The 27,040-nt window shown below is 58.6% G+C and overlaps 1 protein-coding gene across 4 annotated transcripts in view; it reads left to right on the top strand.

The window, feature by feature from the left end:
* The first annotated feature begins 3,037 nt into the window (after positions 1-3,037).
* The window catches only part of ATP2A3 (ATPase sarcoplasmic/endoplasmic reticulum Ca2+ transporting 3), a 34,341-nt gene continuing 10,338 nt past the window's right edge, over positions 3,038-27,040 (top strand). For 2 of the 4 annotated variants that reach the window (XM_080679444.1, XM_080679443.1), the window contains exons 1-15: positions 3,084-3,342; positions 13,344-13,361; positions 13,625-13,707; positions 15,167-15,271; positions 15,437-15,575; positions 15,864-15,944; positions 16,034-16,119; positions 18,402-18,866; positions 20,737-20,825; positions 20,912-21,014; positions 22,272-22,403; positions 22,785-22,910; positions 23,977-24,195; positions 24,326-24,661; positions 26,591-26,811. In XM_080679444.1, coding sequence (XP_080535570.1) covers positions 3,225-3,342; positions 13,344-13,361; positions 13,625-13,707; positions 15,167-15,271; positions 15,437-15,575; positions 15,864-15,944; positions 16,034-16,119; positions 18,402-18,866; positions 20,737-20,825; positions 20,912-21,014; positions 22,272-22,403; positions 22,785-22,910; positions 23,977-24,195; positions 24,326-24,661; positions 26,591-26,811 — 2,321 coding nt within the window. In that variant the 5' untranslated portion in view covers positions 3,084-3,224. Of the gene's footprint in view, positions 3,343-11,775; positions 11,876-13,343; positions 13,362-13,624; positions 13,708-15,166; positions 15,272-15,436; positions 15,576-15,863; positions 15,945-16,033; positions 16,120-18,401; positions 18,867-20,736; positions 20,826-20,911; positions 21,015-22,271; positions 22,404-22,784; positions 22,911-23,976; positions 24,196-24,325; positions 24,662-26,590; positions 26,812-27,040 lie in introns of those variants that run through there. The other 2 variants (XM_080679442.1, XM_080679445.1) reach the window with 2 other exon arrangements.

The raw sequence follows: 27,040 nt of genomic DNA, 5'->3' as shown, positions 1-27,040 counted from the left end.
CAGACACACCCTGGAGCCCTCCCACAATCCCTCCCTGGCTGGCCAACCTCCCGTGTCCCTCCCCGGCCCTGATCCTGTATCAGTGGGGTCCCTTGACCTGGCCTTCGCCCTCTTGCAATCCGGGTTGAGGCCCCCCACCCCTGAGTGCACGAATTTCATGCACTGGGCCTCTAGTATGTATATATACACACACACACATATACATATATATATATGTGTGTGTGTGTGTGTGTGTGTGTATATATATATATATATTAATTGATTTCAGAGAGGAAGGGAGAGGGAGAGAGAGATAGAAACATCAATGAGACAGAGAATCATTGATCGGCTACCTCCTGTACGCTCCACACTGGGGATCAAGTCCACAACCTGGGTGTGCCCTGACCGGGATTGAACGGTGACCTCCTGGTTTGGTTCATAGGTCAATGCTCAACCCCTGAGCCATGCCGGCCGGGCCAGGAAGCTTTTCTTTAAGGCAAATCTGACCCCATTTCTTCATTGCTTAAAAAGCCTTCAGTACAAAATCCAGGTTACTACAGAGCAATCAAGGTTCTCAGTGCCTCAGCCCTGCCTCTCTGATCTCCTCCTGATCCTGTGCTCACGCTCCTTATGATCCAGCCGTGCTGAGGAAGTGAATCACTGTCCCTGGCCCATAGCTGAGGTTTCCCACTTTCAACTCAGGCTGCTTTTTCTGCCTGCAACCCCTTCACCTTCATGTGTCCAAATCTTTCCAGGGAAGGCTAGCTAGCTGTGCCCCCATGCTCCACCCTGGCCCCCTCAGGTGAGGTGCCCTATACCAGAGAGAGGCCTTTCACCACCACCTGTTCTGTGAGGAAGTTGGAAAGAGCTGGGACGGGGTTTCAAGCCTGCAGCCCTCTGTATATGGCAGCGGGGAGGTGGAAGGATAGACTGTCCTTTGGACAGCATGTCTGGGGCTGTGTCACCCTGGCCACCAACTATGTGTCCAAGTATGGATAGAGACCACCAGCAACCAGACAGGTAGTTTGAGTGTGACATGATCGTGTGTGATTCTGTGGAGCTTGGAGGCACGCCCAGAAGTTGTCATGAGGGCAGCCAAGCAGGTGGGCACACTGACAGGTGTGTGAGCCTGCCAGGTGGGGGCTACAGTTGCTGGCAGCCCTTTGCCCTGCCTGTGGTGGTTTGGAGGCAGAGTGGGATGGGGTGGGGTGGGGTGGGCCGGAGAAAGGGAACTTAGGCTAGCCTGCCAGAGCAAACAGGCAGCCGTCTGGCCCTACCTTCTAGCAAACACCCTCACACCTGAGCATAGGGTAGAATGGGAAAGGCTTAGGGTTAAGGTCCCTGGGCTATCCAAGGGACTTCAGCCCCAGGATGTGTCTCAGGGGAGGGGCATAGGGCTCCCAGCTGCTTGAATGCCTAAGGCTTCATGTTCCTGGGACAGAGACTCTGGTGGGGAGTTATAGGGCTCTGTCCTCACCCAGCCCTGGCTAACGGTTTTTCCTGGCAACTTAGGAATATACAGGTGGGGCTGTCTTTAGGGATTGGAGTGGTGAGAGAAGAAAGGGACAGGGTGGAAATGACAGGGATATTGGACTCGAGATCTAAAATGTCAGGCTGGAAGGAGCATCAGCCAGAAAACCAGCATTCCCCTACCTCCCAGGTGCAGGCTGACACCCAGCGGGGCCCTGGGAGTCAGTCTGGGTGACCCCACCAAGGCAGAGCCAAAGGCCGGGTCATTCGGTCCACCAGCCACCACTGAGTGTCTGTGCTCAAGGAGGCACGGCCATGGGGACACACAGGAGCCCTGCAGCCCTGTCCTGCAAGGAAGAGGTCAGAATCGGAGTACACATGGCTGGCAGAGTCAGCAACAGGGCCAGGCTGGCAGGTGTGCACCTGTGTGTGTGTGTGTGTGTGTGTGAGGTGTGTATGTGGTGTGCATGTGTGTGAGGTATGTGGTGTGTCATGTGTGTGCATGAGGTGTGTGTGGTGTGTGTGTGTCAGGTGTATGTGTGTATGTTGTGTGTGTGGTGTGTGTATGTTGTGTATGGTGTGTGTGTATGTATGTTGTGCATGTGTGGTGTGTGTGTGTGCTGTGTGTGTGTGTGCTGTGTGTGTGTAGTTGCTGTGTCTGGGAAGGCTTTCTGGCTGCAGAGGCACTGAAGGGTTTGGGTTTTGAACAGCTGGCCTGGTGGGCTCAATCCTGGAATCTCTGACCTTGTGCAGCCAGCGTGGATAGCAGAGGCCAGCTCGTGAGGGTAAGATTGCCCCTGGGTGATGGCTGGGTTCCTCACCCTGGAGGGGTGCCAAGCAGACTGTTCTCTGCTTCCCTGACCTGCAGGCCCTTCTGGCACCCCCGGACCTAGGAGCGCAGGGGCACTGGAGGGTTCTGCTGGCCCTCCTCTCCCTGGCCAGAGGCCTCCACCCGCCCCTCAGGCGTCTCTAGGGAGCCCCACTCACCCCCCGCAGTCACATTTCCTGCTGGGGTGAGGGTGTGTGTCTAGGTTGACAAGACTGCTTTGAATTCTCATGTACTGGTTCATTGTTAGAGGTCTGCTTGTAGGGGGGTAACCACTAATCACTGGACATTTGGAGAAGAATGGGAAAGCACAAACATCAAGTAGAAGCCTCAGAGATCTCCTCCGGAGGAGACAGGCCTGTTCCCGGCCTCTGGGTTCCCTCTAGACCTGCCTGCAGAATTCGAGGTGGGGTGGGGGGTGGGGGGGAGCCCCTCTAAGGACAACTCCATTTGGGAACCTCCCAGGATCCAGAGGACTCAAAAGGAGGCAGCTCCGAGGCCCCGTGCTCCAAAGCCCACCCGGCTTTTGGCCCTTGGAGGCGCCCTGAGCTCTGCGACTGGGGCCAGGGTCCCTCGGGCCACAGACCCTTGGCTTCCGCTCGGGGCGCTCCCCTCCGGTGGCCTCAGTTCCCTCTTCTGCAAAATGGGCGGGTGGCCAGCTTCTGCGCCCCTGGGCGCTGTGGGGGCGGGGCGGCGGGCTCCGAGGGCGGCCGGAAGGGGTGTCAGTGCGGGGCGGGTCCCGCGCCGCCCCGCCCCGGGGAGGCAGCCCGGGGCGCAGCATCCTGGCGCGGGCCTTGGCGGCCGCTGTCACTGCCATCGGGGAAGGTCCCAGCGCGGACATGGCCTTTCGCGGCGCCCGCCTGGGCCCCAGCCACCTGTGCTCTGCGCAGTAGCCCTGCATAGAGGCGGCCTCGACGGTGCCGACGGCGCAGACGGCCGGGCGGGCGGCATGGAGGCGGCGCACCTGCTCCCGGCCGCCGACGTGCTGCGCCACTTCTCGGTGACTGCCGAGGGCGGCCTGAGCCCGGCGCAGGTGACCAGCGCGCGGGAGCGCTACGGCCCCAATGGTGAGCGCGGGGGCCGGCCGGGGCAGCGGGGGCCGGGCCGGGCCAGCGTGGTCGCGCGCCCGCAGCCCAGGTTTCCCCAGCCCCGCGGCGGCCGTGGAGGGCCCCCACCCTACCCCCACCCTACCCCCACCCCCAGCTCTCGGCCCCCGCGGGCGGGCAGGAAGCGAGGGCTCCGGAAACCCCTGCAGATGTTCTTGGGGCACCCGGCGAGACTGCGAGGCCACCTTCGCGGCGGGTGGTGGGGTGGGCGGGTTCCGGGTCTGAAGACCGGACGCCAGGCTCCCCCTCCGCGTCCCACTCCCTGCAGCCTCAGGGACCAGCACAGTCCCTTTAGACTTCCACCCCAGCCCCATGCACTCTTGCACGCTCACCCCCGCCGGCGGCCGGCGACGGGGCCCGCGCGGCAGGGCAGCGCCCCCCCCCCCCCCCCCCCCCCCGTCGCATGGTGCAGGTGCACACCCAGACCGCTGGCGAGGGACCCGCCGGGGACTCTGGGGCCCTGCCGCCCAGCTGTCCCCAGGGTCTCCTCGGAGGGCTCAATAAAATGCCCAGAAGGTGCAGCATGTCAGCTGGCAGCCTCGGCGCCCCCACCCCCACCCCCACCCCCAGGTCTTCCTCTTTTTGCAACCCGAGGCGGATGTGGCTGGCGGGAGTCGGTGGGGGCTTTGAACTGCCTAGGCGAGACCCACACCCCCGAGGGTGGCAGGTTCAAGTCCTCACTCAGGGAACTGCCTGGGGAGCCTTTCACTCCTCGGTGACCCCAGCGGTGCTGCCCACCTCTGGGCAGGGAAGGAGCCTGCCGATGTTGCTGTCTGCGGGGCGGGGGGGGAGGGGGGGGGGAGGGGGTATCATTTCTTTCTCATCTTCAAAGGAATGTGGGATTCTCCATCTACCCAAAGGCACAGCAAGTGCCAGGGACTGCCTGGCGTGCCCCCGCCCGCTTGGAGGCCTGTGTAGAGGTGGCAGGTGCAGAGGGCCCCCTCCCCAGGTGCCTTCCAGGCAGGGCTGTGCACACCTTCGCCCCTCGCAGACTGCTAGAGGCCCACGTGGACATGGCCCGGGTCCCCAAAGCACAGCTCCTGCTTGAGTCCCTCAGGGCTTGGGGCTCACCCTCCCAGGGTTCCCCTCGCCCTCCCTGGGTTCCCCTCGCCCTCCCAGGGTTCCCCTCGCCCTCCCAGGGTTCCCCTCGCCCTCCCTGGGTTCCCCTCGCCCTCCCAGGGTTCCCCTCGCCCTCCCAGGGTTCCCCTCGCCCTCCCTGGGTTCCCAGGCAGCCAGAGGGGAAGGCGCCCTGGCCTGAGTGCCTCACCGCTCCCAACTGGCTAAAGATTAAGAAGAGCTGTCAGAAAGGGAGCGTTGGGTTTTGTATTGGTTTATAAAAACCACCTCTTACATAAATATTATCTTTCTGGAGCAGAAATCCTTTTTCAAAAAAATTAGTTGCTATATTTAGTTGCGCTGTGGGAGGAACTGGGGAGATAAATATTATTTAATGCCCCCATTAGTGACTTGGCAGGGAGGGTGTCGCTGCTGCAGGACGTTGGGGTGGCAGGGCCTGTTCCCCGACCCTGGGGTGGAGGTGGGAGTGGGGCCGGGGCAGCAGGTCCGGGGGTCCACAGCCTCTTCTGTGCTGCTGTGGCCTCCCGCGTGCGAGTCCCGATTCCCAGGGGAAACTGGAGACCCAGCCCTTGGTTCTGCTTCCAGAGTCGCACAGATTCTGTCCTGTAGGACCCTGGCCACTACCCCTCGCCTTTCTGACCCCATGGCTTTGTTGGTCCAGCAAAAGGGGGCTGACCGAGAAGGAGGGAGACTCTCGTTCTCCCAATGTGCGTTTGCCCGGGCGAGGTTCCCTGGCCACTGAGCGTGTGTGTGAGGTGATGAACAAGGATGTTGGTGTGCTGTGTAGGTCCACAGAGGGGGTGTGCCCTGGGGGCAGGGGTGTGTGGGTGCCTCGCGGGGTATGTGCATTAGGAAAATTTGGGGGGCCACCGACGGCTCCCCTGCTTCCTCTGTGCGTTGACTGTAGTAATGATGAAAGCTAATGTTCTCTGAGCACTTACTATGTGCCAGGCTCTGTTCTCAGGACTTGCATCTCTCATTTCTTCCTGAGAACAGCTGCTGTCACCTGCATGTTACAGAGGAGGCAGCTGAGGCACCAGGAGCTTAGTCAACTTGCCCAAGGCCACAGAGCAAGTGGTGGAGCTGGGACTGGGTGCCTGTCCCCATTGGGGCCTCGCTTTCCCTGTCTGTACAAGGGGCTCATAGTTTCTACAGGCTCTGGGACCTGGTGGGGGTGCCTGTGCTAGAACTTGGGGTCAGCTAGGCAAGAGCTATTCCAGCTCGGCCCCCAGCCCCTGTTGAGCCCCAGAGGGCTCTTCCGATGGCTTTTCCTAGGAGGCCTCAGGGCTCTGGACGTGGTCAGGTGAGGAGCGGAGAGCCAGCTGCCCCTTCCCTCCTCCTGCTTTCCCTGCCCAGCTCCTGCCTGAGGGGGCGGCCGGGTGTCCTGCAGTCTCTCCCGGCACAGCCTCTGAAGGGGGACTGCTAGGGGCTTGGACCCTAGCTCTGCCCCTTCATAGCTGTGTGACCCTGGATAAGACTCTGCCTCTCTGTGCCTCCGTTTCTTCATCCTAAGTGAGGCTACAATAGGCTCCACGTCACAGTGTTGTTTGTGGGTGTTCATTACACCAAACCATCCCTCCTTATAGCAGAAGAGGCTGGCCTGGCTTTGGGCCAGAATCTGGATGGTGGTGGTGAGGGGAGGGGAAGGGCTGGGCCTGCTGGTGCAGGGGAACACCCCGGGGACTAGTGTCCCCACAACCCCAGGAATCTATGCACCTGCAAGGTCGTTAGCTCTGGAAACCACAAGGAAGTCATTTGCTTAAGTCCTGAAGTTTGCAAATTCTGCCAGTGGGAGGCAGGGGCTGGGGATCCCGCCCTCCCACCTCAGAGCTGGGGGCAGGGGCCTCAGCTGTGTCCTCAGGGAGTAAACCAGCCAGGAGTCCCCCATACACACAAAACACCGCCTGTCCCAACCGCAGCCTAGCGGTGTGTCCTCTGAGGCCCAGCCGGGCAGTGAGCAGCAGGCTCCTTGCCCACTGCCTTTCTCTGCAGGTCCCAGAGGTGCCCAGGACTCAGCTTCCTCAGTGGAAGGGCTTTCTACATCCTTTAAACTTACTTTTTGAATAAAAATTAAAATGTGCACACAGGAGGACAACGTTCAGAGGGCAAAAAGGATACACAGTCATGCCTCCCCAGCCCTGTCCCCAAACATGAACTCCCAGTATCCCCAGATCTTGGGTCTCCTCCCCAAGACATTCTGCGCATGTGCACATCTAGACCTGTGATCCATCATCTTTTTACACAGAAGAGCAGATTGCTCGGGCGGCGTTGCCCCTGCTTCCCGCGGGACAGTGCCACGTGGCGCTTCCTTGGGGTCCCAGTGGCTTTATCGTGTGGCCGTTCCAGCATTTTTTGCCCGGCCTTTGATGGGCGCTAGGGTTGTTCGCAGCCTCTGCAATCACACAAGTTACAAGGCATATCCTTGACCCCGTGTCATTTCACTCTTGTGAATATCACCAAAGGACAAATTCCTAGAAGTGGTTGTTGCTAAATTGTTCTCCATAAAGTCGCACCAGCTGACCTGCCAGTTGCCACCTCACCAAGGCAGTGTGCTATTGGCCATTTTAATCTGCGCCAACCTGCTAAGAAAAGTGTCCTCTCGTGGTTTTATTTTACATTTCTCTGCTCCCGAGTCAGCTTGGGCATTTTTTTCAGAGACTTAGGAGCCATCTGATTTCCTTATGCTCATGAACCCGCTGCCCATCACCTTTCTGGACGTGAGCCAAGGTCGGGCATGTCCTGTTAAGTGGGCCAACACCCAGGGTCCCTGGAAAGCCCAGTGACGTGGGCGTCAGGAGGGGTCCTGTGAGTCCCAGGGTTGGTATCTTTTTAGGGGCGCTAACTTCCTGGGTCTCAGGCAGCCATCTGTGCGGTGCATGTGACAGCCGGCCGCAGGGCTGCCAGGTGAGAGGGCTGGTTCCGAGTTAGATTCCCGCCAGCAGTGTCAGCTGTGGCCTTATCTCCTGCCCTTAGCTCAGGCCCCAGGTGGCCGCTGGAATTTTTCGGAAGCCCACAGAAACCAGGTCAGGAGGACTGGGGCCAGGCAGGAAGGAGGAGGGAGAGAGATCCGAGTTGCCAGCCTCCCGCAGACTTGCCCTCCTTGGCCTCCGCGTCTGAGGCAGAGCAGAGATGGACCCTGGGACCCCCTCAGGGCCTTGCAGATGGGAACTGACCCTTGGATCTGCGGGGCGTGGCTCTGCAGGGATTTAGAAGCTCCAAGTCTCTCAGGCTTCACTCTGGTTTCCACACCCTTATTGGGCAAACTTAGCGCCCCCTCCCAGGACAGCATCAGGCCGGTCCCCTCAGAACTCCCCATCACCCTGCACCAGGAGCTTCCCGAGGCGGGGCCAGGTCTGCCCACAGCACAGCTGGTGCACCGATGCTGAGCAAAGCCTTCTCCGGTACGGTACGTTAGTGCCAGGTCAGCCAGGCAGGCGTGGGCCTGGAGAGCAGCATGCGCTTCCAAGGCCCCCTGCAGCGCAGGGCCAGGCTGCCCACTCTAGGTGGGCCCTGGAGACCGGGCAGGGCTGGGCGGGGCTGCCCAGGTAAGGCCTCTCCTTTATTCTGCAAGTGACAATGTAATTGCTCTGTAAATTTACCTTTGAGGAAGACCTTGGTGAGCACTTGCCTCTCCTGGCTGGAACTGACATTTAGAAGCTGAAATACCAGTTTCCAATGTTGTGAGAATGAAGGAGTCCAGAGGGGGGAATGAGGGGAGCAGGTGGTGCTTGGGGCCTGGGGGCAGCCCTGGCCCTGTACTCCCTTCTCCCGGGCTCTGGGCTGTGGGCAACTGAGTAAACAGTTCTGCAAAGCTGTGTGGACGCAGGGGTGACTCAGCGCCTGCTGCCCTGAAGGTGCTTGGCCAGGCCAGGCGGGGCGGCCCCCTCACCGATGACTGGCCAGGGCAGGGTGATCCCGGGAGGGGACTTTTCCCTGGAAGCCTTCCTGGGAGGCTGCGTTCAGATGAGGAGACGGGAGGGGCATCCTGCACAGAAGGAATGGCCCCAGCAAAATCTTGGAGGGGGCACGAGGGGAGGTGGTGAGCCCCGAGGCGCCTCGCTTGGCTGGCGGATGGATGGACTGATGGATGTCTAAGATACGGGGGTGATTCTGGAAGCCAGCCAGGCAGATCGAAGAAGGCCTTGAAGACCATGCTAAGGGTGGTCTTTATTCTGCAGGCCAGGGAGAGCCACTGATCTATAAACCAGGTAGAGACGGGGTCATTCATTCATTTATAGATGTTAATGTGTAGGTGCACTGACACATTATTCCAGGTGCTAGGGACATTGCACTTAACAAAGTCTGTCACGGAGCCTACATCCTAATAACTATTATGGCTAATGTTTCTTGAGCATGTACTGTGTGCAGTGCATATTCTAAGTATTTTATGCATAGCATGCCATTTAATCTTCACACCACCCTAGGACATAGTTACTGTGATTACCCCCATTTTGCAAATGGTGAAACTGAGGCACAGAAGGGGTCACAGAACTACCAAGAGATAGAATAGCATTTGAAGTCAAGTCCTCTGGACCAGACTCCTTGCTCTAACCCTGAAGTTTCTCTGATCACATTCTCTTTTGCACCCCCAGGACCCACAGGCTAACTCCCAACATCCCCTTCACCGCCCCCCCACCCCGCCCCGCTCCTCGGGCAGCCCAGCCCCACATCAGGCGTCCGTGGGCATGGGCCAGAGCAGAGGTCAGCTGGGAGAGGCCGTTAGTGGGAGGTCCAGAGGTCCATTCCAGAAGAGCAGTGGGGCTGCCTGCCCCCGGGCTGGCCCAGCCGGGCCCTGGAGGGAGCACTCCTCCTGTGCAGCCTGGCGGATGGCACCTCGAGGTGGGCAGGGTGGGGCATTCTCCTCATTTAACAAATGGGCATCTGGCACTGCTGAGAGCCCAATGCCACCATTTCAGGGGGAACTGGTTCATCCCTCCCCCACTATGTGCAGCATGGTCGGATAGCAAAGGGGAGCCAGCATCGTGCAGGGATGCCTGGGAAAGGGCTAGAGGGTACTCCATAGGCCCTGGACTTGGTCACGTGAGAGGAGAATTGGTCGTCTAGGGTTTTGGCAGGATCGGAGTTTGAAGCAGACCAGGCCTGAGCTGGCAGAACCTAGTAACCCCCAAACAACCCCTGTGAGGACAGCAGAGCTTTGGGACAGGGATGGTTTTGGCTGGTGGCTCTGGGCCACAGTAGAGGGATGAGCCAGTGGATAGAAGGAGAGCCATCCAGCTCAACAATCAGGACATGAGACACCAAGTTTTTTCAGGTGACCTTGGCTGGGAGAGTCAGAGGGCCCAGGAAGGCAGGAACAGGGGTCCTCAAACCACGGCCCGCAGTCCACATGCAGCCCGCCGAGGACATTTATCCGGCCCGCCGGGTGTCGCTGCCTGTCCTGCTTAGCAGCCGACTCGTCCCGGTCCCGCAGTGCACATAGGAATTTGTTCATAGTTGTTTTTTTTTTAAACTATAGTCCGGCCCTCCAACGGTCTGAGGGACAGTGAACTGGCCCCCTGTTTAAAAAGTTTGAGGACCCCTGGCCTAGGAGTTAGTGTAGGAGGTCCTGAGCCGAGGGTTGAGAACCAGACTACCTGAGCTCAAAACCCTTCTTGCCACTCCCACTTCCCGCTGTGTGACCATAAACTAGTCACCCAACCTCTCTGGCCTCCAGTTGTCTACTCTGTAAAGTGGGAATAATAATTGAATGCTCCTTCTCAGGTTGTTTGAGAGTCACAGGAGTAATGCACATGAGGCGTTAGCATGGCATCTGGCATGTGGTGAGCCAGCACGGCCATAGCATACTCAGGCCCACATTGGGCGCCATATGTGCCGAGCCAGCTCAGCCAGGTTCGGTGAGCCTGAGAGGGGGCGGTGAAGGATTGAGAAAAGACAGACAAGAGAAGAAAGCTGGGTCTGGGTGGGACGCTGTCCTCTCTGATGGAGAGCTAGTGACAGCGCCACAGCCTGAAAGCCGTGTCCTTATTTTATAGCCAGATTCCACGAAGCAAAGTAAGGGCGTGGTCAAGATGTTTACAACATTCTCGTGGGTTTCGAATCTTCTCAGTTACATGCACCTGAACTCTATCAAGCCCACATCACTCAGCCACATGGGGCCACCGGTTCGGACCATAAGGTCAAGCTTACAACGATAGCCTTTGGCTATAATTGTGCTGGGAGGGCTTTGCCCTCCAAGCTGGGACTTGCAGGTGGCCATGAGAGGACTGTGTCCTCTCATTAGTCCGAGGCTTGAACCTGTCCAAACACTGTGGCCGCTCTCCACACTGGTGCACTCAACTCTAATAATTCTGCGGTCATTTATCGCGAGCACCCTCGCTGTGCTCAGCACACAATGCCCTCCCATTTACCTTTGGAGATAATGGGGGTAAAGCACCTGGCACACTGCTTGGTACATAGTAGATGCCCAGTAAATGGGGGTCTTATTAACATTAATGATTATCTTCACAGCAGCCCTTCAGGGTGGGGTGGACCCCCATCTTCCAAAGGAGGCGCAGAGCCCCTGGGGAGCCAGCTGCTCAGGCAGGACAGAAGCACATGTGTGTGCATGTGCAGGTTGGGCAGGTTGTCTGCTGTGATCGCATGGCTGGCTGAGCCTTCCCCAGGGTCAGTGAGTGGGGGTAGAAGGGGAGCCTTGTGGTAGAAGCCAGGTTTGGGGAGAAGGGAGTATCAGTCAGGACTAACTAGACTATGCGGCTGTAACAAACCCCAAATCTCAATGGCTTAAAACAATAGGGGTCCTGTCTCGCCCACTCTGAATATGTGTATGTCAATGGCAGGTCATCTGGGGCTCTGTCTCCTGCACCCCGTGACTCAGGTGCACAGACCAGACACATCTTGCAGATTGCTGGTTTCTGCAGCAGAGGGACAAAGAGCTCCTGACCTGTGCCGTCCAATACGGCAACCACTGGCCTCGTGTGGCTATTGAAATTTAAATGAATGAAAATTAAGTAAAATTTAAAAGTTCGCTCCTCAGTCACGCGCTGGCCACATTCCCAGTGCTCAGAGCTGCCTGTGGCTGGTGGCTGCTGTGCGGACAGCGCAGCCGCAGGACACTCCGTCTCAGAGTTCTTGGAGCGCACGCTTCCCAAGCCTTTCACCACAGTTCAGTGCGACAGCCTGGAACTAGCTCAGGTCCTTCTTCTCACAAGTCCCGTGGAGGCCGGGAAGTGCCTACAAGGTGGGAGAATCGGAAGTACTGTAAGTCCTCACCTAACGATATAGGTTCTTGAAACAGTAGCAAAACGATTTATAACAAAACCAATTTTATTATAGGCTCATTGATAGAAACTGGTTAAGTTCCTGCGGCATCTCGTCAACATTATAAGGAAACGACGCTGCACGAAATGTTCGTTGAGGACCTGCTGTATTTGGGGGACAGCATACCGACCACCAAAGAGTGGGTCCTGGGTCAGCTTGTGGGTCAGAGAGCAGAAGTGGGGACCCGCATGGAAGGGAAGATAAAGAACTTGAGAGGCAGGGAGAGGATGGCTTGAGGGGAACTAGCTTCCCAACCCCAGGCCTTGCCCCTGCCCAGAAAAAAGGACGCGCTGAGGAATATGGTGGCCTAGGTGCCGCGTGCCTAATGGAGGGCTGCGGGAGGGGTTCAGGTGAGACTTACAGGTAAGCTCCCTCTGGTCAGGGACCCTGAAGATCCCCGCGGAGGTGAGGGCTAGGAGTCTCCTGGGCAGAGCGCGGCAGAGGCAGGCTGATGTGTGCCCGAGGCTGGCACTGTGCTGGGTCGAGGTGGGCATGGCTGGGACGACCTCTCAAGGACCCTAGTCCATTAAGGAATTGGCCCAGAAACCGGCCTAGCCCTCCCCCCGCCTTTCCTGTTCACTTCAGCTAAATAGATCAGAAGGAAAACGTCTGTTTGATTTTAATCTCAACGCAGGACACTGGAGATTACATTTTCCACGGAAAATGTCAGCCACTGCCTAAAATAGGACTTTGGCGAAAATGCTAGAAAGTGTATTTTTAGGTTATATGTTTCCCTCCTGGATTCCTGCACCCAAACCATAAAGGGCTGCTTGATACTCTTTATGGTTTGGCTGCCAGGTGCAGGCCCCAGATCTTCCAAACAGGTGGTCTGCGAGAAAAATGATTGGCAGGCACTTGAGCCCAAAACAGGTGGACAATGCAAGGACCAGTGTCGAGGAGGAGGAGGAGGGGGAGGGGAAGCGGGAGGGGGAGGGGGAGGGGAGTGAGAGGAGGAGAGCCAGCCTGGGGTGGGGCCTCAGAGTCTGACCCAGCTCCCGAGTGATGCCAGTGCTGCTGGCCCCAGCCTGTCCTCGGAGGAGCCAGGGCTTAGGTAGGCTGGGCCTCCCGGAGCTGAGCGTGCAGGGGTCCTCCCTGCCTGGCTGCTGGCTGCTGTGGCCGTGCCCAGGGGAAGCCCCGGGGTGTGTGTGGCTCAAACCTCGTCCTGGTGCAGCAGGTGCGTCAGAGGCAGACCAAGCCCATGTTCAAAATTCGAGGGGTCAGGGTGGGGGACGTTGATCAGGACTGGGCAGCCATGGAGAAGGAGCCACGCAGGGCAGCTGCTGACTTGCTGTGTGACCTTAGAGTCCCTCTGTGACTGGGGGAGGGGCCAGCCTGGAGGCTCTGGAAGGACTCTCCTGGCCTGGTCTTGTCCTGGGGGAGCCAGGCCACACCAGACTGTCCTCAGAGCGGGAAGGGGGGGGGAAGGGGGGAGGGGGGAGGGGACAGGGGTGTGGCGGGGGGGGGGGAGTCCATTCTGTGACTCCAGGGAGCTGTGGGGCATGTCTAAACCATCGTGGGGTCCAGGCAGGCACAGAGGGAGGGGCCCCGCTGCATAACCCAATCGTCTCTTGTCTCCGCATGGCTCCCACGGCTGCTGGATCCCGCAGAGCTGCCGACCGAGGAAGGTGAGGCTTGCGCCAGGGCAGGCTGCAAGGCCACTGGGTGACATCCTTGGGCCGTTCGTAGTCACGTTGTGTCCTCCCCTCCGGCAGAGTGAGGCCCTGCCGAGCCCCCGAGCATCGCCCACCTGCGCCTCTCCAGGCCTCGGGCTCTCCCTCTGAATGGGGGCGGGGAGGAGGCCAGGCGGTCTCTGAGGCTGTCCCAGCTCTGAATGGGGGCAGGCCAGCTGGTCAGGGGCCCAGGCCTCACACCATGTTCCTGTTCCCAGGGAAGTCCCTGTGGGAGCTGGTGCTGGAGCAGTTCGAGGACCTTCTGGTGCGCATCCTGCTGCTGGCCGCCCTGGTCTCCTTTGTAAGTTGGGCCCCATCCCACAGCATCAGGCAGCCGGTGGGAGGCGGGGAGCCAGGCCGGGCCAGTGCTCAGAGCCCCAGGCCCTGAACACAGGGCTGTCCTCCCCGCCATTGGCATCCCTGGGCCCCTGCCCACCCTGCCCTGCTCAGATGCCAGCTTCCCCTGTGAATCCTTGCAGCCCCCACTGGACCCCACTCCCATCTGTCCCGCCCTGGCTGCCAGCGTCTGCCCCTGCCCCTTCCCATTTTAGCTCAGGGTTTCTCAGCCTGAGCACTACTGACATTTGGATCAGCTGATCTTTGTTTGGGGGCTGTCTTATGCACCGTAGAGTATTTAGCAGCACCCCTGGCCTCCACCCACCAGATCCAGTGGCACCCCTGTTGTGACAAGCAGGTCTCCAGAGGTTGCCAAATGTCCCCAGGAAACAAAGTCACCCTGGTTGAGAGCCCCTTCTGTGGCTCCCTGTGCCCTCAGACTTCAGGCCGGAACCTCTTGCCACCTCCCGGGGCTGCTGCATCCCTTTGCTCTCGCCCCTTCCCGCTGCCCAGACCCTTCCTGGACTCACAGGGCCATGAGATCAAGATGGAGTGGGGAGGGGGACAGTGGTTGTCACTGGGGACTGAGCAGCAGAGACCCAAGGGTGATGCAGGCACATGGCTGCCCCGAGGATAGACAGGATTCCTGCTCCTATCCAGCGCCCAGCAGGGCCTGGGGGGAGACCTGGTCCTGGTAACTTGGAGTGGAAGGGCAGCAGGGGCACTGGTGGGACTGACCCTTCCCCTCTAGCCAGCTGTGTCTAGCCCTTCCGGCCACTCCCTGTTCCTGTGGAGACTGAGGACTCTTACAGAGAAAAAAATCTACCCTAAAATGGCTGAGCCGAAAGGGTGCTGGTACAGACGGACACACTGAGGCAGTGGAGGGGAGGGACAAGTTCCCAGTTAGGCCGAGAGGTGGGCATGAGACTTGAACCGGGTCTCCTGCTTCAGCCCCGGGCTCTGGCTGGAATCATGTGTGTGTCTGGCCACCGGCCTCTGGGTGGGAGCCTGAAGCAGGATCAGCTGGGCTTGTTAAAACAGATTCTGGGGTTTCTGACTCCGGAGGTCTGGGATGGACCCCGAGAATCGCATTTCTAGCAAGTTCCCAGGTGGTGTTGCTGCTCATGGTGGTGTGGGCCCCACGCTTGGAAAACCGCAGCGAGGCAGACAGTGAGACCTGCAGCTGTCAGCTGTGCAACGGGCCCACGTCCCTGAAGCTGGCGGGTGGGACTGGGCTGTGGTGGTCGCTACCCACAGAGGCTGCATGTCCTAAGCCACGGCCTTCTCCCAGAAGCCCTCTCCAAGCCCCCCAGGGGCATCTTCCCCCAAAGCAGGGAGCAGACAGGAGACCCAGGTACAAAGGAAGTGGTCAGCAGATCCTGGCCCACAGCAGAGCCCCAATTCACCAGCTTTGATCCCGGCAGGTCCTGGCCTGGTTCGAGGAGGGCGAGGAGACCATGACGGCCTTCGTGGAGCCCCTGGTCATCATGCTGATCCTTGTGGCCAATGCAGTCGTGGGCGTGTGGCAGGTGGGAGACATGGGCGGGGTGGGGGGGGCGCTGGGCTGCTGGGGGTGACCTCTCCCTGGTGCTGGAGTCCTGCTTTCAGCTCCATCCAAGCCCCGAGGGTGTCCCTCCAAGAGGGGGGCCTGCTGGGGCCAGGAGTACAGACCGCGGCCTGCCCCCGTGCTGCAGGAACGCAACGCCGAGAGTGCCATCGAGGCCCTGAAGGAGTACGAGCCCGAGATGGGCAAGGTGCTGCGCTCCGACCGCACCGGTGTGCAGAGGATCCACGCGCGGGACATTGTCCCCGGAGACATCGTGGAAGTGGCGGGTACGCTGGGGGCCTCTTTTCCTCCGTGGTGATGCTGGCGAGCCCATCCCTCTCTGTGCCCCCGTCTTTCTGGCTGTATATGTAGATCTCTCCAAAGCTCTTGGCCCAAACCCTGTTGGACAGGTGAGACCATAGGCCAGAGGACAGGGCCTACCTGAGGGATCACAGCTAGGATCCTGCCTCCCAGCCCCAGCTTTGGGTCCTGGGAGCCCTCCTGGCTTTCCCAGGAACCCGAGGCTGGGGGTGGTGCCCAAAGCCACCCTCAGCCAAGCCATTCTCTCTCCGCAGTGGGAGACAAAGTGCCTGCTGACCTCCGCCTCGTGGAGATCAAGTCCACCACACTGAGAGTGGACCAGTCCATCCTGACAGGCGAGGCCCGGAGGCTGTGCCGGGCGGGGCTGGGTCAGGGGGTGGGGGTGTCTTCACATGGGGCTTCTAATTTCTGATTCCATGACCAGGTGAATCCGTGTCCGTGACCAAGCACACAGATGCCATCCCAGATCCCAGAGCTGTGAACCAGGACAAGAAGAACATGCTGTTTTCTGTAAGTCTGTGGGCCTTTGCCTGGACAATCTATACTATAAAAGGGACAATCTATACTATAAAATACTAATTAGACCAGGAGACCTTGCAGGAGACCTTCCGGACATCCTTCCAGACAAAGCCATGGTGTCAGGGCCGAGACCAAGGCGGTTAGGGACGATCAGGCCAGGAGGGGAGGGCAATTTGGGGTGATCAGGCTGGTGGGTGGGGGCAGTTGGGGGTGAGCAGGCCAGCAGGGAGGGCCAATTGGGGGCAAGCAGGCCAGCAGGGGGGGGCAGTTGGGGGCAAGCAGGCCGGCAGTGGGGGGCAGTTGGGGCAATCAGGCCAGCAGGGGGGGCAGTTTGGGGTGATCAGGTTGGCAACGGGGGGCAGTTGGGGGCGAGAAGGCCGGTGGGGGGTTGCGGGTGAGCAGGCTGGCAGGCAGAGTGGTTAGGGGCGATCAGGCAGGCAGGCAGGTGAGCAGTTAGGAGCCAGTGGTCCCGAATTGTGAGAGAGATGTCCCCCGAGGGGTCCCAGATTGGAGAGGGTGCAGGCTGGGCTGAGGGACACCCCCCCCCCCCATGCACGAATTTCGTTTACTGGGCCACCAGTGATAATAGAAAGAATAACATTTAGATGAATCAGTTAAAGCCCTCCAGGGAAGAAGCTCATCGATTATTGACAACACATATAAGTTTATAGTAAAATGATAGCTGTGCCTGTATAAGTTTATTTAATCTTCACAAGACAACACTTTTGTTATCTGCATTTTCCAGCAAGGAAATAGGCACAGAGATGTTAAGTAAGTGGCCCAAGGTCACACAGCCATTGAATGGCAGAGCTGGGATGTGAATTTAGACATTCTGACTCCAGAGGTTTTCCTCTTACCTGCTAGGTTTATCCTGCCTTAAACTGGAGAGGGGTCGAGTTTGCCTATAGTCATTCAACGGAGAATCTTCTAGAGGAAGAGGGTTGCTAAAGTGGTGGAGGATGGCAGGAATAGTCATTTCTCCTCGGGGCAAACCAACCCCCCAAGGCACGATGCCAGGCTCCCCTGGCTCTTTTCAGGGAGATGGATGGGTTCAACCCTGTTGGGAGTGACCTGCCCCTGGGGCTCAGAGGGACTTAACTAGTGATGCTCTCAGGCTGCCCGGAAACAGCCTGAAGCCGAGCACGGAAGCCACAAGGATGGCTCAGGTCGGTGGGCAGGCCCAGGGCACCAAGTGATAAGGGGCTAGAGACGCTCCCTGGAAGGGGGCAGAAGTGGGAGAATGACCTTCACCCAGAGCTCTTCCGGAGGACAGCACCCTGCCTCGAGGCAGGGAAGCCTTGGGGTGGGAGGGGACTCGAGGGAGGGCGTGCTCACTAGGAGCCTTTAAGGAGGTTGCTCTGGCTAACTGCAGGTCATTTCCTCAGCTGAGGGCCTGCGAGTGGGGGGCGGGGCTGCATGGCTCAGGGCCGAAGAGAGGCTGGGGCTGCCACCAGCACCCTCCTCGCTCCATCCTCAGCACAGTCGCCCGTCTGAGGGGTACTGAGCTATGAGCCTCCGGGAGCAGCCGCCTTGGGCCTCTGTTGGACCATTTTTCAGAAGAGGACACGGAAGCTCAAGGCTGGCCGGCCCTTACACTGGCCCTTAAGTCCTGGCTGCCCAGGATTTGACTTGGGCCTTGGAAATGGATGGACTTAAGGTCAAGTTTTCCGGATTCATCAGTAAATATTTACGGTGGTTTACCTGTGATCCCAGTCAGTCACATTCCTGCGTGGCCGCTTTGGTGTTTATGAATCTTACTTTGATGGGCTGGTGCTATGCTGTGCTGGTTGATTATACTGTCAATATTGGCCTGGCGCCCAGGAGGTGTGGCTCAGTGGCTGAGCGTCGACCCATAACCCAGGAGGCCATGGTTCGATTCCCAGTCAGAGTGATCCCCAGTAGTGGGTGTGCAGGAGGCAGGTGATCGATGATTTTCTCTCATCATTGATGTTTCTATCTCTCTCTCCCTCTTCCTTCCTCTCTCTGAAATAAATAAAAGCATAGCTTTAAAAATATTGGCCTGGAGCTTTCTCTGTGCCAGGCCCCATGGTAGGCACTGGGGATATGGTGCTGAACCAAGCCCCTGCCTTCGTAGAGCTGGCACTGTCACGGAGATGGCAGCAGTAACTCGGCACCGTATAGCTGCGTAAGTCCAGGAGCGCTAAGCGACATGGAGAAAGAGCCACGCGGGGGATAAGAGCCTGACCCTGCAGGAGCAGGGGTCCTGGGCCCTTTCCCTGGTGCTAAACAGCTCTTCCCTCCTCCCTGGCCAGGGCACCAACATCGCCTCGGGCAAGGCAGTGGGTGTGGCCGTGGCCACGGGCCTGTGCACGGAGCTGGGTAAGATCCGGAGCCAAATGGCGGCCGTGGAGCCAGAGCGGACGCCGCTGCAGCAGAAACTGGATGAGTTTGGGCGACAGCTGTCCCATGCCATCTCCATCATCTGCGTGGCTGTGTGGGTCATCAACATCGGCCACTTTGCCGACCCGGCGCACGGCGGCTCCTGGCTCCGAGGTGCTGTGTACTACTTCAAGATTGCCGTGGCCCTGGCTGTGGCAGCCATCCCCGAGGGCCTCCCGGCTGTCATCACTACATGCCTGGCGCTGGGCACACGGCGCATGGCACGCAAGAACGCCATCATGCGGAGTCTGCCCTCCGTGGAGACCCTGGGCTGCACCTCCGTCATCTGCTCCGACAAGACGGGCACGCTCACCACCAATCAGATGTCTGTCTGTCGGGTGAGTGTCCCCGGCCAGCTTGGGGTCCCACTGGTGTTGCTCTGTGATGCTCAGCAGATTCTGCTCCTCTCTGGGTCGCTCCCTGGCTCCTTTTTGGCTGGGGGTGGAGGAGAGGGCCTGTAGGATGCCCCCTGGTGGGGAACAGAGTCAGGTTTTCGTGGGGCAGAGCAGCATAATCTGGCTGGACATGTGTCACTAGGCAGGTCATTGCCCATCTGTGAACCTCAGTTTCCTCATCTGAAGTCTGGGTATGTCAGCCCTGCCCAGTCGCCATAAAGGACACAGGACAGGGTCAAGTACAGCCTTGAGGCATCTGAGCCAAGCTGGGCCCGGACCCAGGTTCTATCCTGCTCTACCATGACTCTCCATGGTCAACGCCTGTCATCGGATCCGCCAGCTCCAGTGTCCTGGGAAGAGCCAGAGCAGGAATTATTCATTCCCTGGAATTTGATCCCAGATCCTGGCCCTGCTGCCCACATGCTCCAGGGATTCTGGCTGAGACTCTAGCAGGTGCAGAGGGCAGATGGGGGTGAGGTGATGGTGAAGGTTGTGGATTTCCCACCTGTCTCAGGTCCGCCCCCCTCCTCCCAACACTCCTGTCCCACCTCTGCTCCCACAACCTGCCACTGGGCCTTGGCAATCCAGGCTCTGTATCTGAGACTTCAAAACCCTATGGAAGCCCATCAGAGGCCGCCGCAGGGAGGGGGCACCAGCGGCCTGACTGCTCGGCAGCCCCTGACCTGCTAAGATCCCTAGTGGGACTTCATTTGAGCAGTGTCCTTGACTGAGAAGCACAGAACAGGGCAATGGTAGAGGTCTTACGTGCTGGATGATGGCTGAGAAACCTGACTTCGTAGGGCTGTGCTGGCTGGAGGGCTGCCCAGGGGCAGGGAGGGGCGTGTGAAGGAAGGGGCATTTACTGAGCACTTGCTGGGTGCTGGGCTGGCCATTGGTGTGGGAATGTGCAGCGAGGCAGTTTCCAGGAAGCAAGAACTATCTCCCTGGCAGAGCTGGCTGGCAGGCAGGAAATGGGCTGCCCAGGGCCAGGAGAGACCCCATCTCTGAGAGGCACAGGCAGGGGCTGGGGGACCCAGCAGGCCCTTTGGGCGGAGCTCACTGTGTGTGGACACCTTTGGGCAGCAGGGTCTGTGTCCCAGAACAGGCTGTGGGTTTTCTCCCTTAGAGACCAGGAACCCATCCGCTTGAAGGGAAAGAAGGGGCAGCTGGATGCTGGTCCCACTTTCTCTCCAAGTCACCAGTGGAGAAACAGGCTCAGTGCTCAGCCAGGGGTCACACTGCAAGACGGCAGGACCCAGGCTTCCCGCCCCAGCTCAGGGCTCTGTCAAGCTCCCAGTGGCCCCCAGAACATTGAAGAGTCTGCTGTAAACCCCTCAGGGGTCTAGAGCAGGGGTCCTCAAACTTTTTAAACAGGGGGCCAGTTCACTGTCCCTCAGACCGTTGGAGGGCCGGACTATAGTTTAAAAAACAAAACAAAACTATGAACAAATTCCTATGCATACTGCGGGCTCGGGACGAGTTGGCTGCTAAGCAAGACAGGCAGCAGCACCCAGTGGGCCAATAAATGTCCTCGGCGGGCTGCATGTGGCCCGCGGGCCGTAGTTTGAGGACGCCTGGTCTAGAGCAAAGGGACAAATCAGAACTGGACACACCTGTGCAGAGCAGAGGTCCGCCTCAGCCTGGACTCTGTACTCGTACACAGCACCTCTGTGAGCCTGTGGGAGGGGAGGCGGGTGGCTCCAATGGGGACCCACAGGACCCCAACCTGGGGCCAGGCTTTATTCACACTGGCTGCCAGGGAAGAGGGAGGTGATGGCCCATCTCAGCATGCCCCTGTGCTCCCCATCCTCAGATGTTCGTGATAGCTGAGGCAGAAGCTGGTGCATGCCGTCTGCACGAGTTCACCATCTCTGGCACCACCTACACCCCAGAGGGCCAAGTGTGAGTGCTGGACGAGGGGCTGTGGGCGGGCGGGGCTTCCTGGTGGGCAGGGCCAAGGCCCTGGTGCTGACCGCCTGGCTCCTCAGGCTGCAGGGAGAGCAGCCGGTGCGCTGCGGGCAGTTCGATGGGCTGGTGGAGCTGGCGACCATCTGTGCCCTGTGCAACGACTCCGCCCTGGACTACAACGAGGTGGGCCGCTACTCCCTTTTATGGTCTCCCTGGTGTCCAAGCTCCCAGCAGACCCTTCTCCCAGGGTCTCAGAGCTCCCAGGATTGGTGGCACCTGCCGTTTTGGAGTGCCACAACCCAGGAGCACTGTCACCCCTACACACCGCCAACCCCCCCCCCCCCAACTGCCACCCCTTCCTCTTTCTTGACTGGATATGGAACCCTGCCCTGGGGCTCTTGGACTGTGGGGGACTATAATGTAAGGGGCTGCAGGGCCCGGGAGGGTGTTTAAAGCAGAAGGTGCAGCCCAGAAAAGGCTAACAGACCACAACAGCCTGAAGTGATGTAGGCGTGAGGGCCCCTCCCAGGAGGCTGCTTCTGTTTGCGGGGAGGGACATGGCCACACCAGGTCAGGCCCAATGCCAGGCTGAGGCCAGTCAATAGCCACCAAAGGGCTTTCACCAAGGGAGTGGCATGATCAGATTTACATTTACAAATGCCACCCAGGCTTCTGTGTGGAGGATAGAACAGACAGGGCAAGACTGGAGCCAGGGAGCCCTATGTGGTCATCCAGGCCAGGAAGCTGCTGGCTGCGGCCTCAGGAAGATGTGGGGCGGGGGGGGGGGTGGTCGGAGAAAGACTTAGGAGCCAAGATCCTGGGACTTGGTAACTGGCTAGATGAAAAAGAGGTGGAAGTCAGGGCAGCTTCCTGGCTGTGACTGTAACTATAGTGAGTAAGGTAGCAACTACAGGGAGAGGAGAGGTGGCCTGATGGTCCCCGAAGAACAAAGTCCAGCAGGCAGCAACCGGACAGGTGGGCTGAGAGCTCAGGGGGGCGGTCTCGGCCGGCTGGGCTCTGGCATTCGTGAGCACGTGAAGGGTGGTGGAGGCAGGGGCCACATGAGACCTCCGGGAGAGGTGGGAGGGAAGGAGCAGGATCGGAGAGCAGGATTTACAAAGAGGAAGGAATTGGGAAGGAGGCTGAGGAGGAGCCAGGAGAGAGAGGAGGAGGGCAGGGAGGGTGCAAGGTGGGTTTAGAGCTCAGGGGAGAGGTCTTGGTGCCGGAGAAGGGAGGGTCAGAAGGGAAGGTGAGCATCAGTGCCAGACACTACTCAGACCCCAGGTTAGCTGGGCTGGGAAGGGCCCACAGGTCTGATGTGAAAGAGGCTACAGGTAATGGGCAGAGGGAGCTCCAGGGAGCAGGAAGTGGGGGGGAGGTGAGGCTGGGAGCCCTCTGGGGCCACCCTTCCCCTTACTCCTGTACCCTGGGCCCCGCCAGGCCAAGGGCGTGTATGAGAAGGTGGGAGAGGCCACAGAGACAGCCCTGACTTGCCTGGTGGAGAAGATGAACGTGTTCGACACCAACCTGCAGGACCTATCCCGAGTGGAGCGAGCTGGCGCCTGCAACGCGGTGAGCGGGGTGGGGGACCGGGCCACATGGCTGGGCCTTCTGGGGCATCTGGGGAAGGGAGAGAGGAGGTCAAAGTCCTGGGAGACTTCTGGGAGAAGGAAGGGCCTCAGACCCTCGTACTACTTGGCTAGGAAGAAAATCGAGGAAAACGCTGAGTGAGGCCAAAGACTTGGAGTTGGGAATTGCACAGCATGGCGGGGGACTGGCAACTTTATGGCACTTCTGGGGCTGGAGAGGGAGATGGAGGCCTCAAACGCCGGGGTCAGAGGAGAGACACCGTCCCTCCATAGCATGAGGCTCTGTAGGGGGCTGAGCGGCTGGCGAGAAAGCAGTGCATCGCTGGCTCTGCCCCTCACGCCCTGACCCACCTGGGCCCCACAGGTCATCCGTCAGCTGATGCAGAAGGAGTTTACCCTGGAATTCTCCCGAGACCGGAAGTCTATGTCAGTGTACTGCACGCCTACCCGCCCCAGCCAGACGGCCCAGGGCAGCAAGATGTTTGTGAAGGTGGGAGCTGCCTGCCTGGCTGGGGCCTCTACATGCGTGGGGTCCCTGGGGTCCCTGGTCTCCCGTCCTCTGAAGAGCACAGGCTGCAGCTGTGGGAGACTGAGGGAGGTGTGAGGCCCACCGTCAAACAATGGACCCGAAACCAGGGTGGCTGCCTGCCTGGGGGGACTGGGAGCAGGATCCAGACGTTGGTGGAGGTACAGCCAGGGACAGGAGCTGAGGCCTGCCCCTTGCCATGGTCCCAGCTCTGGGCTGAGAGGCACTGCCTGGCCACATGACCTTGGGGTCACCCATGCTCTGCTGTGGGGCTGTCTCCCCATCTGAACAGCAGGGCTGGGCTGGAAGCCCTGTGCCTCTGACTGAGGGTGTGGAGGTGGTTGGTGCCCCTCTTCAGTGCTCCTTCCCAGAGAGGGAGGAACCCGCCCCATCCCATCCCATCCAGACCTCTGCCCGCAGCACCTCCTGTCGCTGCTTTGGAGCCTGAAGGAGGAATCGCAGCCCTGACTTCACCTGCAGTGGCGGCGTGAATGAAAGGCTTCTGTGGGCGGCTTGGGCTGCTTCGAGAACGTAGCACTGCCTTTGGGGAAAGGGAGAAGCACTAATGGAATGTTCAGGGCGATTCCCAGGCATGGGGGGAGGTGTGAGGTGCAACCTCGAGGTCACCAAGGAGCCTGCCACCCCCAGATCACCTTCTCAGAGCCAGCCCACCACACCCTCAGCGTGGCTCTATTCTGGTGCCCAAGCAGGGCCCAGCCTGCCTCCTGCTGCTGAGCCCTCTATAGAATTGGGGTCCCCCTTTCCCCCAAAATGCTGCAGTCATCTCAGCGCAGGCTGGTGGGGGTGGGAGCCATCCGTGGCGGCCATGACCCGCCCATTCCCTTGGGGTCTTCTCACAGTGGGGCCACTCGGTTCCCCCTCTGAGCTTTCAGAGAACGGATTCTGGGCCTTGCTTGGCTGTGTGTCCCCTTGGGTGGCCTTTCCCCATATCTGGGCCGCTGTTTCCTCTGTTGGTCAAGAGGGAGGAGAGGGGTCCTGACTGACAGAGTTGCCCCTCCTCATGCTGCAGGGGGCTCCGGAGAGTGTGATTGAACGCTGTTCCTCAGTGCGAGTGGGGAGCCGCGTAGTACCCCTGAACACCACCTCCAGGGAGCAGATTCTAGCCAAGATCCGGGACTGGGGCTCGGGCTCAGACACGCTGCGCTGCCTGGCGCTGGCCACCCGGGACACACCCCCGAGGAAGGAAGACATGCAATTGGATGACTGCAGCAAGTTTGTGCAGTACGAGGTGGGTGCCGGCAGCCAGGGGTGGGGGAGCAGGGTGGGGGGGGAGTGGGCAGGCGTCTGCCTGCAGCGGCTGGGCGGGCAGCAAGGGGAGGGTGGGCCCCGGCCCCACTGGCATCTGCCCCTCCCTACAGACGGACCTGACTTTCGTGGGCTGCGTGGGCATGCTGGACCCTCCGAGGCCTGAGGTGGCTGCCTGCATCGAACGCTGCCACCGGGCAGGCATCCGTGTGGTCATGATCACGGGGGACAACAAAGGCACGGCTGTGGCCATCTGCCGCCGGCTTGGCATCTTCAAGGACACGGAGGACGTGGTGGGCAAGGCCTACACAGGCCGCGAGTTCGATGACCTCAGCCCGGAGCAGCAGCGCCACGCCTGCCGCACGGCCCGCTGCTTTGCCCGTGTGGAGCCTGCACACAAGTCCCGCATCGTAGAGTACCTGCAGTCCTTCAACGAGGTCACCGCCATGGTGAGGCCACAGACGGGAGCCGGGGGAGGTGGTGCCGCGTGGGGGCAGCACATGCCACACGGCTTGGAAAGAGCAACCGTGAACCCCTGCCTCAGCTTCATTCTTATTTTTCCCAGCTTTGTGTTACCAAAACATCTCCAACACAAAGGCAAATTGAAATAATTGTATAGCAGAGTTTATATATCCACCATCTAGAGGTGCTGCAAATCACCTTTTGTTATCATTGCTTTAGCACATACTTATCCGTCTGTCCATCCTTAATCCATCTTTTGTTAGATGCCTTTCAAAGCTGTAGGCATCCACACCCTTCGCCCTCACGTACTTCAGAATGCATACTCTAGAGAGCAGTGTTTGTGGTTCCATCTTTTTCCTTTTTAAGGTAAAACTTGCATGCAGTGAAATGCACACGTTTTAAGCATGCCATTCATTTGATGAGTTCTGGGAAATGACACACCTGTGTCACCCAAACCCTTATAGGGAGCATTACCATCAACCCTGTGAGTTTCCCACATGCTCCTCCCTGCAGGCCCCTCTCCTGCAACAGGCAACAGGCAACTGCTGTGCTGATTTTTCCAAGATAGTTTTGCCTATCCTAGATTTTCATATGAATGGAATCACACACTATGTACTCCTTTGTGTCTGGCTTCTTCCTTTGGAGATTTATCTGTGTTGCTGCGGGTTTAAGTAGATGATTGCTTTTTCAATTGTTGAGTAGCATTGCATTGTGTGAGTACACCACAGTTTATTCATTCTCCTGTGCATGGACATGGGGTGTGAGCCCAGTTTTCTATCTCATTCTTTTTTTTTTTTTTAAATATGTATTTTTATTGGTTTCAGAGAGGAAGGGAGAGGGAGAGGGGGAGAGAGAGAGAGAGAAACAGCAATGATGAGAGAGAATCATTGACCGGCTGCCTCCTGCACGCCCCCTACTGGAGATCGAGCCTGCAACCTGGGCATGTGCCTCTCTCATTCTTGATTGCTGACCCATTCATCAACACTATCTCACTTTTCACTTAGACCTCGTCCCTGACCTGGCCTCTGTTATTAATTTTGACCTCAGCCTAACCCAGTCCTTTACCTTCACCTTAATCCTCACCTGTGGCTCAGCCTGGACTTGGATAATGAACTGGGCACCAACCTTGACTTGATTACTTGAAACCTTGTTCTTGACTGTATTGTTGACCTTCACAAAGAAGGCTCCTGACCTTGACCATCTGAATTTGATTCTTTACTTTTAGCTGAACCCTGATATGGGTTTCAGTTTTTACTTGGACCCTGACCTGATCCCTGACATTGATCTTGATTCCCCCAACCCAATACTTTATGTTGACTTCAACTTTGATCTGGCTTCCAATCTTGACTTTGACTGAATGCCATCTTTGACCATGACATCACTCCTGATATGGGCCATAGCCTTGATTTGGCCTCTGACTTTGACTTGACCTCTACCTTAATCTAATTTTTAATCTTGAGCCTGAGTCCAGTCTTGACCCTGACCTTCCCCTTGACTCCAACCTTCACCTTGACTACAGTACTTACCTGGTTCTTGACCTGAGCCACAACCTTGACCTCATTCCTGACTTGCCCTTAACTTTGTCCTTAACAGAAACTTTATCTTCTGCTCTACATCCAAACTAAATTTCATCCCCACCCTCATTGTTGACCCACCCTCCTGCTCATCCCCACCTCACCATCTCCTCTGGCCTTAGACCTAGTCTGCTCCCCAACTTTGTCCTTGTCTTCACTCCTTGCCTTCCCTTTAGCCTCATCCTCAGCCCAGTTTCTAAGTTCATGACCCCACATTTGTTCTGTCCAGTTGTCTGCTTCTGTGGGGACATCCTCTGAGCTTGGGGATAGGCTGAGTTGAAGGGAGTTGGGGAGATAGAAAGGAATCGTTTTAGATGTGAACCCACCTAATCTGGTCTCCAGACTGGAGATGGGGTGAATGACGCCCCAGCCCTGAAGAAAGCAGAGATCGGCATCGCCATGGGCTCCGGCACAGCTGTGGCCAAGTCAGCAGCAGAGATGGTACTGTCAGATGACAACTTCGCCTCCATTGTGGCTGCAGTGGAGGAAGGCCGGGCCATCTACAGCAACATGAAGCAATTCATCCGCTACCTCATCTCCTCCAATGTGGGCGAGGTCGTCTGGTGAGGCTCCACCCCCTCTTCCCAGCCCTCAAGACCAGTAGTCAGCAAACTCATTAGTCAACAGAGCAGCAAACCGCAGCTCGCGAGCCGCATGTGGCTTGTGAGCCGCGGTTTGCCGACCACTGCCCTAGCCGGTTTGGCTCAGTGGAAAGTAATGTGTTTGTGTGTGTCCGTGGAGGGTGCGCACAGTTGTGAGTGCGCATGGTGTGTGTGCCTGAGTGAGAAGTGT

The sequence above is a fragment of the Plecotus auritus genome, assembly GCF_963455305.1.
Source record: "Plecotus auritus genome assembly, chromosome: 7".
Lineage (NCBI taxonomy): Eukaryota > Metazoa > Chordata > Mammalia > Chiroptera > Vespertilionidae > Plecotus > Plecotus auritus.
Note: the sequence above shows the minus strand (reverse complement) of the source record. Positions and strands in the feature narration are given on the sequence as shown.